Raw genomic sequence first — 15,376 nt, 5'->3', positions numbered from 1 at the left:
TCTCTCTAGCTCTGGTGTGGTGTGACAGGAGAGACAGACCCAGATGATGACAATACACTGATTCTTCGGTGATTGATGGGTTCTGTTCCCTAAAGGGTTCTTCTCTAACCAAGAGATGTTAGAATGAGTGGTTTTGCCTTTTGTTTATCCCTGCTGACCCAGTACTAGACCCAGGTTGTTCAGTGTTACACTTATAAGGAGGACCCTTGTAAAAGGAGTCTTATATGCCCATGGGGTGGGTAAATTGCACATTTCACTCCCCCCCCCCCCCTCCATTGTAGTAAAGGGCTTCCTAGAATCGACTTTTGTGCTAGGAGCACTGTGGAGTGAGGATCTACATTATGTTTGCATATTCAGTCCCCCTAAAATCTCCCCTAGGTGTGCCAGGGGTGGTGGGTCATGTAGCTATAAGCAGGGTCCTTATAAAATCAGTTTATTGGGCCCTGGTATTGGAGAAATTGGACATTTCATTTTCCCCAGCTACATAGGTTCACATTGCAATAGTTTATGAACACATAACATTTGGTAGGAATCAAAGAAAACTACCATTCAAGGAGTTTGGAGAATGGTATTGATAAATCCAACAATATGCAATTGTTGAAGTTATCCTGAAATGTACAGAAAATAAGTTATACGACTTTCTTGTCTTTAAGCCAAAATTCAGCCTTCCGAGGGCCTGCCCTCATTGGTCAGCGTTGAGTGATTAGCCAGGCTGCTTTGATGAAGTGATAGGTGGCACCCAGGGAGAAAAGGTTCTCTCTTGTAAGGGGATCCTGCTCCACAGGAGTGCCAGAGCAGGGGGAAGGGTCGTAAAGCATCATCTTCAAAGGTAGAGAGAGACAGCCAGGTCCATCTACCCCCTTCCACTTTTATCCCATCCAGATGGCAGGCTTAAGGGCGAGATTTGCAGATGTCGGGAGAGGGAAGCTATGGAAATGAGCCATCCTGGAGGGTGGTTTAGCCAACACTTGCCTCTCTGCTGGAACTTCAGCCATATTGGATTTGTGAGAATTCGTGCTTTCTGGGAGACCAAAGTGCCACACTCTGGAGGAAATGGTCATGCTCTGGGGTGTAGTCCTGCACCTCATTGGACAGGAGAGCCCCCCTGCTTGACCCCAGAGAGCACTGAATAAGTATCTGAAAGGGGCGGTGCCTCTCAGATCTGCTCCTTGAAACTGAAAGAAGGAGAAGGACTGTCAAGCTGGAAACTGGGTTTGCACCATCAGGCCCAGCCTTCTGACTGACTGTGCCTGCTGTATTATTTGGAACTACAGCACTTTGGATGTACCTTGCTTCAAGAGGAGTAAACAGGGGACGCCAAGCTGGAAACTTGATTTGCACCATCAGGCCCTGCATTCTGACTGGCTGTGCCTGCTGCATTATCTGGAACTGCAGTCTTTCGGATATACCTTGTTCCAAGAGGAATTAAGAGTGGGCTCCCTGCAAGCTACAGGTTAACAGAGCTCACCTGCATCAACTCCACCAAGAGTCACCTGCCTGGGTGTATCCTGTGGACTTTTAAGGCTTTTGACCAGGTGCATTGTGGGAATTGTGGTCCAATCCTTCCAGGACCATCTTGGAGCTTCCAGACCCTTGGATTGTGTTTTGGGCCCTTTGGACCCTCTAGAGGAACTTCAGGGAGAAGTTTAAGAAATTTGGAAAAGTTTGGAGCAACTTTGGGAATAAACTCTATAAGGCGACTAAGTGCTAGAAAGTTTTTATTATTTAAAAATTCCTATATCAGGTTTCCTACATTAGATTCTTTCGTTTTGGTGTCATTGTAAAGATAAAAATATTTCCCATTTTTCTAAATTGGTGTTGGATTTTTATTCTGTGTTGTGCCTTAATTATTTACTGAATTTGAGTTTTTAAATGCTTTACATACCTGTCTCTGAGGTTAAGCCTGCCTGCTCACAGCCATGCTACAAAGGGTTGAGCATGGGAATCATTTTCTGAGACCTATTCTGAGCCCCGGACTGCATTAGTGGCCTTATTGCCAGTGGCAGATGCACATTTACCACTACTAATAATCCACCTTCCAACAGAAAGTATTTGAAAACACCTCGGGGAGAAGCTGCGACTCCTGCATGCCCTCCGCAATACTCTTTTACCTCATTGGTGGTGCCCCTGCCCCTCCTTGGGGCACCACGGAAGCTACAGAATATCCAAATGTGCTCTTGCTGGGCACTATAGGGTACTCCCTAGCCCAGAGCACTGGACATTGGAGCAGCGGCAGAAGCCCACTGTTCTATTTCCGCTGCTTAGCGATGCATTTTTTTAAAAATTATTAAATCCTGGGTGCCGTGCACACTGGACACCCAGGTGCAGGGTAAGATAGGGGGCAGCGCAGGCGATCCACTCCTGGGTGCCTGAGCCCCTCCCCGCTCACCCACATCTGGTGCAGCACTCGGGAGCTGGTAAATCATTAAAAATAAAACTGTGGGTGTCCTGTTCCCACCCGGGGCACTCCTCACAACACTGGCACCCGTCAGTGTGAACAGGGACCGAGAGGAAGTTAAGAGAGTCCATGCCAGAAATCTAGTCCTGCTGAAGGCTTCTCTAGGCTTCTCTAGGCTGGAGTCCTTTCTAACAAGTTTCTCCTCCAGGGCTGACAGGTGGCTCCTACCCACATTTAGCTTATCCTTTCATCACTGCACTTATTTTTCTGGGTTTTTTTTACAGTGATGCTTGTTCCAAAATGTAAATCAGCTTTGTTGTTCTTACAGTTATTGGATTTAATATTTGTTTGTTTTTCTGTAAGCCGTGTTTTTTATCCGCTGCAGTCCCCCGAAGCGATATGTTATGATAATTAATTCTTTATCGTAACATGTATATTTTCTCTTTTATGGTATTTTGTGTATTTTTATGTTTTTTGTTGTTGATGTTTTTATGGATGTCGTTAATATCCGGAATAAAACGATTGATTGATTGTAACCCAGATTGAGGAAACCAGCCCTTAAAAGGCCCTTTGTTTGCAAACTTGATTTATTCTTGCGCAATTGCACTTCATAGGAAAATTAATCCTTTCAGAGTTCGTAAGTGATGTCACTATTTACCATTCAGATTAGGTAGTTCTGTTTGTCCATACTAGGGTTTTTCCTTTAGTTTTGTTTTTCGTAGTAATTAGACGGATGATCTTTCTGTGGGTTTTTTTTTTTGTTTTATTTTGTTGTATGCAGCTCCACCAGCTAAGCAGGCTTTTTCAGAGTTGTGATGCATTTCTATATTCATTGTATGTCTTGGTTCTGCTCCCAGACACCCTTTTATGGCCTTTAGCACCTCTGCAAATGGAAATACTATGTAGTGGTGGGCGTTATATGATGCTCTGCTGGCGGAGTTCCAGTCAAATCCCGCCCACCTCCATGTGACAGAGTTTTTTCTCGCGTGCAGCTTGCCAAAGATAAGTTGGCTAGTGAGATTTGGCGTCCCCTAGTGTGATCTTTCCGCCCTCCGATTGCACCTGGCGAGATTCCTCCAACACATGCAGTCGTGGGAGGTCGCAACCGTTCGTGGTCAGAAAACTGCGACAGAATCAACTCGAGAAGCTGCTCCCTTGGGTGTGCCGCGTGGTGCCGTTCTAGCTGATTTTTCAGCTCGGAACAAGCTCCCGGAGCTATATTACAGCGCGAGTAGCACAACGTACCCATTTCTGCCAGCTCGCGGAACCGCGCAGCGTTTTTTAGAAAACCCACGAGCTCCGCCCAGGCCTAGTACTAATGCGATTGGAACAAACAGTTAATGAACTGATATGGTGTGTGAGCCCTCAAGAGCCAAATATTGGATTTTTAGTAAAACTATCGCTGTTCCATTTCTACTTGTACCACACACTGTGCACTTCTCAGACCTTCATCCACTGTGTGGTCACCTGAGCACTATTATGAAGCAGTGGAACTGTTCATTCATTCATGTATTCAAAAGCTTCTATTGTGACTCTTGATAATCTCATATTTAACATGGCTTTTCCCAGAGATTGATCATTTTTCACCCCCAGTTGATCTCTCCAAGCAGGACCTTTGTCATATATCTGTTTCAAGGCCCCTGATTCCAGGTGGGTTCTAGGCTGCCTCTGCTTAGTGTAATAAATTGAGGGCACAGGTTTGGAAGTGCCCCACATCTGCTCTCTGCCATCAGCAGACACTCAAGCATCTGGAACAGGAAACGATGCCCAGGGTCAGGCATCCTTGACTGAGGCTGAGCATTGCGCAATCACCCGGTTGTGCAGGGGGCCCCCATACTTTGATCAGTGGCATACCAGCTGGGTGACAGGAGCGGCCTAAGATCACAGGAGTAAACTTCTAGCAAGGCCCCTGCTGGGCGACAGGAGCACCCTAAGATCACAGGAGTAAACTTGTACTGAGGCCCCTGCTGGGCGACCGGAGCACCCTAAGATCACAGGAGTAAATTTGTACTGAGGCCCCTGCTGGGCAACCGGAGCACCCTAAGATCACAGGAGTAAACTTGTACTGAGGCCCCTGCTGGGCGACCGGAGCACCCTAAGATCACAGGAGTAAACTTGTACTGAGGCCCCTGCTGGGCGACATGAGCGCCCGAAGATCACAGGAGTAAACATGTACTGAGGCCCCTGCTTGGCGACCGGAGCACCCTAAGATCACAGGAGTAAACTTGTAGTGACGCCCCTGCTGGGTGACTGGTGTCCTTAGATCACAGGAGTAAACTTATAGTGACGCCCCTGCTGGGTGACAGGGGTGTCCTAAGATCACAGGAGTAAACTTGTAGTGACGCCCCTGCTGGGTGACAGGGGTGTCCTAAGATCACAGGAGTAAACTTGTACTGAGGCCCCTGCTGGACGACATGAGCGCCTGAAGATCACAGGAGTAAACTTGTACTGAGGCCCCTGCTGGGAGACCGGAGCACCCTAAGATCACAGGAGTAAACTTGTACTGAGGCCCTTGCTGGGCGACCGGAGCACCCTAAGATGGATCTTTCTGCAGCCTTCGACACGGTCAATCATTCAATTTTGATTGACCGTGTCTCAGCCATAGGAATTCAAAATAAAGCGAAACAACTTCTCGCAGCCTTCCTTGCCGATCGTTCACAAAAAGTAAAAATGGGCCACTTCATCTCCCACACCTTCACCCTTCCATGTGGCGTCCCACAGGGCTCATCGCTAAGTCCGACACTATTTAACATTTATGTTTCGGACTTAGCGAGGGTAATAAAATCCTACGGAATCGCCCTTACTACATACGCGGACGACACACAACTGGTGTTATCGGTACATAGTGACGGCCCATCGGTTGCTGCAAACTTTCAAGAGGGAATGCGGGCTATCAGTTCCTGGATGTCATCAAATTCTCTCAAATTGAATTCCGATAAAACTGAAGTGATGACATTCGGGAAACTGGAGCCTGTCTGGTCCCCTCAATGGTGGCCACCTGAGATGGGAGCTCCTCCTCAACCAGTAACTAAGGTTCGCAACCTTGGAGTTCGTTTTGACGATAAATTGACTTTTGTCCACCACGTCAACTCTGTGGTCTCCTCATCCTTTTTCATTTTGAAGAAGATCAAAAAATTACTGCCATACCTTCCCCCCTCAGCCGGCAAAACTCTAATCAGTACTCTGGTTTTTTCTAAAACTGATTATTGCAATGCCCTTCTTATGAATGCCCAGGAAAAGGTCTTAAACAGACTACAGCTAGTCCAAAATGCTTCAGCCAGAATTTTACTGGGAATTCCTAAGTTTACATCTATTTCACCTTACATTAGGCATCTACACTGGCTCCCAGTCAGAAGCCGGACTAAGTTCAAGGCACTATGTATTGCGTACAAAGCAGTTAACAACGTTGGTCCACAGTTCCTCAGAAGAGCTTTCCGCCCGCTTGAACACTCCAGAATACTCCGCTCCTCCTCCGCTCACTTACTCAAAGTTGTGCGAACCAGGAAGGTTAACTGGGGCGACAGGTGCTTTACGGTCTCCACAGATAAACTTTGGAACACATTGCCCTTTCATGTCAAAACTGCTCCTACCCTTTTGAGTTTTAGGAAGATTCTGAAAACGTGGCTTTTTTCACCTTGATTTACTTGCTGTAGCACGGTCTCCGTTTCTTGAGCGCCGAGACACCCCTGGGTATTTGCGCGCTTTAAAAATTGCATAAACATAAACATAAGATCACAGGAGTAAACTTGTACTGAGGCCCCTGCTGGGCGACATGAGCGCCCGAAGATCACAGGAGTAAACATGTACTGAGGCCCCTGCTGGGCGACCGGAGCACCCTAAGATCACAGGAGTATACTTGTAGTGATGCCCCTGCTGGGTGACTGGTGTCCTTAGATCACAGGAGTACACTTGTAGTGACGCCCCTGCTGGGTGACAGGGGTGTCCTAAGATCACAGGAGTAAACTTGTACTGAGGCCCCTGCTGAGCGACCGGAGCACCCTAAGATCACAGGAGTAAACTTGTACTGAGGCCCCTGCTGGGCGACATGAGCGCCCGAAGATCACAGGAGTAAACATGTACTGAGGCCCCTGCTGGGCGACCGGAGCACCCTAAGATCACAGGAATAAACTTGTAGTGACGCCCCTGCTGGGTGACTGGTGTCCTTAGATCACAGGAGTAAACTTATAGTGACGCCCCTGCTGGGTGACAGGGGTGTCCTAAGATCACAGGAGTAAACTTGCAGTGAGGCCCCTGCCGGGTGACCGGGGTGTCCTAAGATCACAGGAGTAAACTTGTAGTGACGCCCCTGCTGAGTGACAGGGGTGTCCTAAGATCACAGGAGTAAACTTGTACTGAGGCCCCTGCTGGGCGACAGGGGTGCCCTAAGATCACAGGAGTAAACTTGTACTGAGGCCCCTGCTGGACGACATGAGCGCCCAAAGATCACGGGAGTAAACTTGTACTGAGGCCCCTGCTGGGAGACCGGAGCACCCTAAGATCACAGGAGTAAACTTGTACTGAGGCCCTTGCTGGGCGACCGGAGCACCCTAAGATCACAGGAGTAAACTTGTACTGAGGCCCCTGTTGGGCGACAGGGGTGCCCTAAGATCACAGGAGTAAACTTGTACTGAGGCCCCTGCTGGGCGACCGGAGCACCCTAAGATCACAGGAGTAAACTTCTAGCGACGCCTCTGCTGGGTGACAGGAGTGTCCTAAGATCACAGGAGTAAACTTTTAGTTTAGCGACGCCTCTGCTGGGTGACAGGGGTGTCCTAAGATCACAGGACTAAACTTGTAGTGAGGCCCCTGCTGGGCGACAGGAGCGCCCTAAGATCACAGGAGTAAACTTGTAGCGAGGCCCCTGCTGGGCGACAGGAGAGTCCTAAGATCAAATAAGTAGACTTGTAGTGAGGCCCCTGCTGGGTGACAGGGGTGTCCTAAGATCACAGGAGTAAACTTGTAGTGAGACCCCTGCCGGGTGACAGGGGCGTCCTAAATTCACAGCAGTAAACTTGTAGTGACGCCCCTGCTGGGTGACAGGGGTGTCCTAAGATCACAGGAGTAAACTTGTACTGAGGCCCCTGCTGGGCGACCGGGGCGCCCTAAGATCACAGGAGTAAACTTGTACTGAGGCCCCTGCTGGACGACATGAGCGCCCGAAGATCACAGGAGTAAACATGTACTGAGGCCCCTGCTGGGCGAATGGAGCACCCTAAGATCACAGGAGTAAACTTGTAGTGACGCCCCTGCTGGGTGACTGGTGTCCTTAGATCACAAGAGTAAACTTATAGTGACGCCCCTGCTGGGTGACAGGGGTGTCCTAAGATCACAGGAGTAAACTTGCAGTGAGGCCCCTGCCGGGTGACAGGGGTGTCCTAAGATCACAGGAGTAAACTTGTAGTGACGCCCCTGCTGGGTGACAGGGGTGTCCTAAGATCACAGGAGTAAACTTGTACTGAGGCCCCTGCTGGGCGACAGGGGTGCCCTAAGATCACAGGAGTAAACTTGTACTGAGGCCCCTGCTGGACGACATGAGCGCCCGAAGATCACAGGAGTAAACTTGTACTGAGGCCCCTGCTGGGCGACCGGAGCACCCTAAGATCACAGGAGTAAAATTGTACTGAGGCCCTTGCTGGGCGACCGGAGCACCCTAAGATCACAGGAGTAAACTTGTACTGAGGCCCCTGCTGGGTGACAGGGGTGCCCTAAGATCACAGGAGTAAACTTGTACTGAGGCCCCTGCTGGGCGACCGGAGCACCCTAAGATCACAGGAGTAAACTTCTAGCGACGCCTCTGCTGGGTGACAGGAGTGTCCTAAGATCACAGGAGTAAACTTTTAGCGACGCCTCTGCTGGGTGACAGGGGTGTCCTAAGATCACAGGACTAAACTTGGTGTGAGGCCTGTGTTGGGTGACTGGGGCGTCCTAGGATCACAGGAGTAAACTTATAGTGAGGCTCCTGTTGGGTAACAGGAGCGTCCTAAGATCACAGGAGTAAAGTTGTAGTGAGACTCCTGTTGGGTGACAGGGGCGTCTTAAGGTCACAGGAGTATACTTGTAGTGACGCCCCTGCTGAGCGACAGGAGTGTCCTAAGATCACAGGAGTAAACTTGTCGCGAGGCCCCTGCTGGGCGACAGGAGTGTCCTAAGATCACAGGAGTAAACTTGTAGCGAGGCCCCTGCTTGGCGACAGGAGTGTCCTAAGATCACAGGAGCAAACTTGTAGTGAGGCTTCTGTTGGGTGACAGGGGCGTCGTAAGGTCACAGGAGTAAACTTGTATTGAGGCTCCTGTTGGGTGACAGGGGCGTCCTAAGATCACAGGAGTAAACTTGTAGTGACGCCCCTGCCGGGTGACAGTGGCGTACCAAGATCACAGGAGTAAACTTGTAGTGACGCCCCTGCTGGGCGGCACGGGCAAACTTGTAGTGAGGCCTCTGCTGGGTGATAGGAGTGTCCTAAGATCACAGGAGTAAACTTGGTGTGAGGCCCCTGCTGGGCGACAGGGGCTCTTACAGTACTCAGGTGCCCATTGCAGGGCCACCTAATATTATGTGGCACATTTTGGTGAAAATGAAAACAAAAGACCACTAGTTTGACTGCTTAACGTTGATGAATCTCCATTTATCCAAGTCCCAAAGTGTTGAAAAACTTATTTGAAAAAGCGTGATTTATGCTATGTTTATTGGCTGTTTCAGAACAGTCTTCAGCTTGTTGCATTCTTTTGTTTCCAACTTTAGTTCTTTCTAAAGCTTTCTGATGATTGTCTGGACCTTGTCCGCACTATATGAAAGAAATAGAGTTGTAGGAATGCCGTTCCCAGATTCTGGTAACCAAGCGCCTGTCCACCCCTTTCTCCACTTCTAGGCGCTGATGAAGGTGGTGAACCAGGTGTGTGAGCAGGTCCCGGCAGCCTCAGTCCTGCTCCTCAGCCAGCAGGATTCTGGGAAGGTCCTTTGTGCATGCCAGGTATCCAAGGTAAGGTGCTGTTTGCGTGGTGGAACCCTACAACCCTGTTCAAGCTTTGTAAGCCGATGCATGCCGTAGTGTCGAGGAGCCAATCACACAGGCCTGTCGGATCAGCACGGCAGCTCCAAGCTCTGGCACCATCAGATGCTAAGGACGTGTTCACATAAATAAGTCTTATTAATTATTAAACACGTTTTATAGGGTTTTCTCAACTTTTAACATTAGCAGTTGCACAGGATGAGATCAACAAATGGGTGGCATTCTTTTTTCAGACATTAACAGTTGTAGCAGGATATGAACAAAAACATGTAGCACAGACTTATTTTAAAATCTATAGATTAATGTTGAAGGAGGAGTGAAATTGTGCAGGGCTTGGGCTCTGTCCAAGAGAGCTCTTTAAAGAGACAGTGCTCCAAGAAACTGTCCCCACAATGGCTACCCTCTGGATTACCCTCCACTGTGGTGTTATGGTACGGGCCCACCAGAGAGAGCCAATCCTAGCATAGTGCCACTGATTTTACTACGTATGGCGACGTGGTGTTTATTTCTGGCTGAGTTTCTGCACCTGGCTCACAGATTACTGTTGTGTACATCCACAGATGTGATGTGGGGGGGGGGGGGGGGAGGAGCTGTGAACAAGATTCTTATTACAGGTGACACTATTACTGACATAAAAAGTAATATTTCTGACAGCTGTGTCCCAAGCTTGTGCAAAAGATAAAATCATACAATGAAACATATTGAACTACATTAGGTAAAACTCATCTAAATGTAAACCTGATTCTCGTCAGTGGGGACAGCCTTACTGACATCACAGATGATCCAGCGGAAAGGGGAAATTTACATATTCTCCCTATGTCACAGACTCGTCATCACCCTAACGCATTCATTCATTCATTGATGGGGCCCATAACACCAACACTCATACATCTCACCCGAATCTGTGCACAGGAGAAAAAGCACTGGACATGTGGGGGTACCTTGTTACCTATCGGGAATAATTCCTTTACATAATATACATTATATACACCTGCACCTATAGAATCCTAACTTTGACATCAAGGCACTCCACCACTTGGTCGATGGACCAATTAGTTGGACTGGTTGATGGTGATTTAGAACCAGCTAAAACACAATTAAAGTCTCAGAAACATTTGATTAATCATCAGTACCTAATTAAAGAACCACAAACTCACTTCTTATTAATCCAAATTTAGTTTATCTAATTTAGTTCACTCTGCCTCAGCATTTAAGATCTACAGTTCATTACATAATTTGTTTATTTCAAGAAGACCTATCTCTTTAGGACATCCGCATAAGTTTGCATGGCATTATATTTACCAAATCTCGCAAATTGAAGACCCTCCGATCACACAGAGGATGGTTCAAGTCTCTGCGACAATCTCCAGGATAAACTGTTCAGTCCACTTCAAAGATCAAAACCCTTCAGATAGAATCATTCTCTCGTATTCCAAGATACCCCGGTAAACCATGGAAATCTCCGTCAGTTCAACACAGACCCAACGCCAAACGATCCTCCCAACGAACCAACCCCCCTCTGACAGATCACTGTTTTTTAATACCCTTTTCCTTCTTAACTTTAGGTCAATATGCAACAATTTAGGGGTAGAAAGTGTTCTGATTGGCTAATCCAATTCAATTTGTAAGTTCTTCGAATGTTCTCAGGTTCGCCTGTTTTCCCATGTGACCTGTCATGGCAGCACTTAATTGTATATCTTTTTGGTAATTCACAGGCAAAAGTTCAGAAGTAATAACAAGCAAGCCACCTCATACAGGTTCTTCATTGTCCCCTCGATCGTTCACACCATTCATTGTTTGGCAGTCCCATGTTTCTATCCTTGTCAAGGAACATTCTGGTTTGTGGTTGAGGTCACTTGGTGATCTCCAGAGCCATCCGATTCTGCGCAGTAGACATCGCGCTCACATGACGGAGGCACTCTCGGAACTCCATTTTAAGTACTGCGGCCTAGTAGGCCCGAATGCCAACTTAAGTAAAAACAAACTTAACAGCGATTAGAATATAGAAATAAAGATTCTAATGTTTAACCCCTTAGCCGCGGGGGCAAATTCCCCACGGCGCGGGCATGCGGCGCCGCATTGCTCGTGACGAGCCCAGCTCGTCATGAGGCACAGTGGAGCTGTGCTCATGACGAGCTGAGCTCGTCACGACCCCGCCCACTGATTGATTCTCCCGCACAGGCGGGAAATCAATCACGCGTGGGCGGGCCGCGGCCGTTATGACGAGTCCAGCTCGTCAAGAGCACAGCTCCACTGTGCCTCATGACGAGCTGGGCTCGTCATGAGCACACAAGCGGTTAAACCCACACTAATCCCAATGTATATTAGTGTTTCCTAGCTTATAGCAACATTTAAAGCAATAATACTCACCATTCTGCATTGCTCAAAGCACAAACCATCACAAAAGCGACATAAATCATGCAATTCTCTATTTTGCCACGTTCTAAAGTTTGTTTGCGTACCATAGTTAGTTATTTTAATTGTTTTGCCATGCAATTAGCTTTTTTGTCCCACGTGTATCTCATGTTTATCAAGGTGCAAAAGTTGATTAGTCGTTCCATTCCACACTAGTTAGTACAAGTTAATACTTAATATGGTTAAGTAATTAATTTCATGCAAAATAGGGGAGGTATACAAACTTTTGTTTTACCTGCTCCATCAATCCCCCCTTTGGTGATTTTTAACATCACCACAAATCACAATAAAATGTCAAATTTTCTATGGAAATGGTTACTCAATTCCCTTGCATTTGTTATGTTACATCATAGTGTTTCCCATCTCATTCTCTCTCGTTTTCTTGTACTTGTTGTCTTTCAATTCTTCTAGTTCTATATCTTCTACCTCTCTTTCTCTTATTTCATTCTCTTTTCTTTTCTTAATTTCTTTTTTATCTTATTTTGTAATTTTCTTCTTTTTATACACACATATCCTAGTTTGAAAATCAATACCACTATTATCACACAAATCACTGGTATCAATATTTTACCCACAAAAGAGCTACCTAATTTTGTTAATAAACTCTTTATAGTAGAAAAACTTTTACCAAGTTTCTCCCAAACACTTTCAACCTCCAGTGGAACAATTTCCTCATACAATTCAGTTATATTTTTAATATATTTCTTTAAGTTTTGACTTTCGTCAGGAATGTAAGTACAGCAATGTTGTACCTTCAGCATTCCACAGACTCCTCCCTCTTTGGCCAATATAATATCAAGGGCAAGTCGATTTTTCATAATCATAGCTCTCATGGTAACCATTTTGGTATTCACCATTAAGAACCCTCCAGCTGTGCTTGTCGATAAGCGATCTACAACTGTGGACAATTTTCTAATTTTGTGTGCGTTCAGAGATATTCCAATGGCTGGTATCAGTGCTCCAAAAATATCCCCAATAATTTCTGACCAACTCTCCCGTCTTCTACGTGTTAGTTGTCTACCTATTGTGTGCAAACCGTCCTCTCCCCTTCCTACATGAAATATTTTCGGGAAGACTAGGCCTAAGTAGCATGTGCCATACCAATGGTCCGGCAACCTATAATAAGCCCTTTTCCCACAGATGTAATATATTCCAGGGAATACCGGATCATTTCCTCCTTTAAACCCCCATTTGCCCATGATTTTATATAAGTCATGGCATTCACTTGCACCTACAAAATAATTATCATAACCAGTGTTCTCTCATGATGCACAATTTCCCTCTCTGAGGCCAATCTAAAGCCATTGGGGAATGTGTTTCTCCCTTTAAATGGTTTTCCTTCCCAGCATCCCAGAATGTTGTTTCCATCTTTTCCCTAGACACTTTTCTTTGCATCTTAGCTCTCCTCTCCTCTACCATGTTCAAGAATATTTTCTCTTCTTTTCTCAGACTACAAGTAAGATTATTCTTAAACACTTCTTCTAAAGTTAATTCCCTTGTTTCCATGAAAAATTCACCTAATATTCTACCAGGAATCACCTTGTTTAGTTCGGGAACTACAGGTATCTGTGAGAAAACATTATCTACATCCGTATAATAGTATTTTAATTTCCCTGTTTTGTAGAACAAACTGGCTAATACACTACAAATTATCCCATATGTCAAAGGAAGGTGATGATAGGTGACACCTTCTGACACGGATGCAGGTAACTGCATACAAACATAACAATCTCTAACTTCCATAGTCTTTACATACTCGTACAGTAACTTTGAAAAAACATTATTAGAAAAATCATTTATGGACTTATCTCTGTGAAATTCGGTTCTATCTACCAGTTTAGTAACATGGATATCATCATTCTTTCCTTTATTAGTCCTGTTCTCGGTGTGTTTTTCTACGTCTTCAAATGTTTCTCTAAATGAAATGGTTATTGCTATTATGATTTAAACAAGCATTAGTAATCCTGTACAACAAAAACACATTTTACACCATCTTCGGAGAAACCAACATGTAGGTTTTATACCTTCTGTGTTTGCCATTTCGGAAATGATCAGTGTCTTTTGACTTAGCTTCTTTTCTTTCACTATTTACTTTTGTCTAGCATAAGGCTTCAATTGCCTTCTCGGTTCTTTCGGGTCACTTGTCTTGTCCAGAGTTTTAATTCCTTATGTCTTGCTTTGTCATCTCAATCCATACATGGATCATCTTTGTCTCTGTTTTCACAATCTTGGTTCAGAACTTCCTGATCATCCGTCTCTTCTCTGATAACAGATAAGATAACTCTCAGGATTTCCGAATCTTCTTCTTCTTCAACCACTTCATGCACAGTCACTCCTAGACTTTTTTGGCGATCTGCTTCCTCTTGTATATCAGGAAGTGCCAAATATGTCCATTCCGGTGACTTGTACTTTTGGTTCGGTTTCTTTATCCTCTTTGCTCTTCGCAGGTGTGTCTGATCAGTGTCTTCTGATTTTTCTTGACTAGACACTTCATTCACTTGTTCAGCATTGGAAAATTTTCTTCTCGTTAATCGGTATCTCAATCTTTTAAGTTTGTTAGGCCAAACTTCTTCTCTTGACAGCCTCTTTAACTTTGTCCCTTTCTCTTCTCGCTCTGTTTTCCAAGCTCTTTTCCTTAAAGTTCTTTCTCCTTTACTTTCTTCTTCACTCTCTTCGGATTCAGTATCGGTCTTGCTTTTACTTTCTTTGGATTCTGTTCTCAGGACATCAGGTTCACTATCTGCATTTATCCCTCCTCGTGTTTCTTCCACGCAATCTTCCTGCTGACTAACTGTCCCTTTCTCTACCTGGATGTGTGTCGTCCCTACACCTCCTCGGGGGTCTTCCACAATGATCTTACCCTCACTCTCTGTATCTAATTCCTCACCTTCTATTTCTGTGATTTCAGGCAGAACTTCTCTTGTGCTTGTACTTGGTGCTTCTCTATCAAAGATTTCATGTTCAGTTTCTCCAGTATTTTCTCTTATCCTGTCTTGTATTCCCCCTTGTTCTGTCTCTGATTCAGAGCTAGTATCAGAAGTTTCCAGTCGTCTCCTTAGTGGTATATTCTCCTGCCCCACAACTTGGCTCAAATCCGTCTCTCCTGCTCTTGGGTTTGTCTTGTTCTTGTTTCTTCTGATTCTAACTCAGAACTCGTGTCAGACTCTTCCAACTGCTCTGCTTCAGATCGATTTACAGGACCAGGTAATCGAAGAGTGTGACTAGCATGAATCCAGTTCTTTACCTTGGCACACTTCACAGCAGTCGTCGTGGTCAAAATCCATTGACATGGTTTCCCCAGCGTGGAACCAGACAATTTCTCCTTCTGTGTACTTTGATGCGTACCCAGTCTCCAGGACTCAAGTCATGAGCTGGCTTCTTTTCAAGGGTGGTCGCATCTGGTCCAACCTGATGAAACACAGAATGAACTGTATCAGCCAACCCCTTGCAATAATCCAAAACGAAGTCATCAGATATAGGCAGCAGTTTGTTGACAGGAATGAAAACATGTCTCATTGCTCTACCCATAATAATTTCATGGGGGCTCAGGTCGGTGC

General features: G+C 45.9%; 1 protein-coding gene across 2 annotated transcripts in view; it reads left to right on the top strand.

The window, feature by feature from the left end:
- Window positions 1–15,376, top strand: part of AARS2 (alanyl-tRNA synthetase 2, mitochondrial) — a 158,127-nt gene that overhangs the window by 124,391 nt on the left and 18,360 nt on the right. For both annotated transcript variants that reach the window (XR_014962889.1, XM_085610188.1), the window contains exon 21: window positions 9,264–9,374. Coding sequence is in view for 1 of the 2 variants with exons in the window: in XM_085610188.1 (XP_085466314.1) it covers window positions 9,264–9,374 (111 nt within the window). In the remaining variant the exon portion in view is untranslated. Of the gene's footprint in view, window positions 1–9,263; window positions 9,375–15,376 lie in introns of those variants that run through there.

Source organism: Triturus cristatus, chromosome 6 (assembly GCF_964204655.1).
Source record: "Triturus cristatus chromosome 6, aTriCri1.1, whole genome shotgun sequence".
In the NCBI taxonomy this organism is placed as follows: Eukaryota; Metazoa; Chordata; class Amphibia; order Caudata; family Salamandridae; genus Triturus; species Triturus cristatus.
This window is presented reverse-complemented; position numbering and strand designations above follow the sequence as displayed.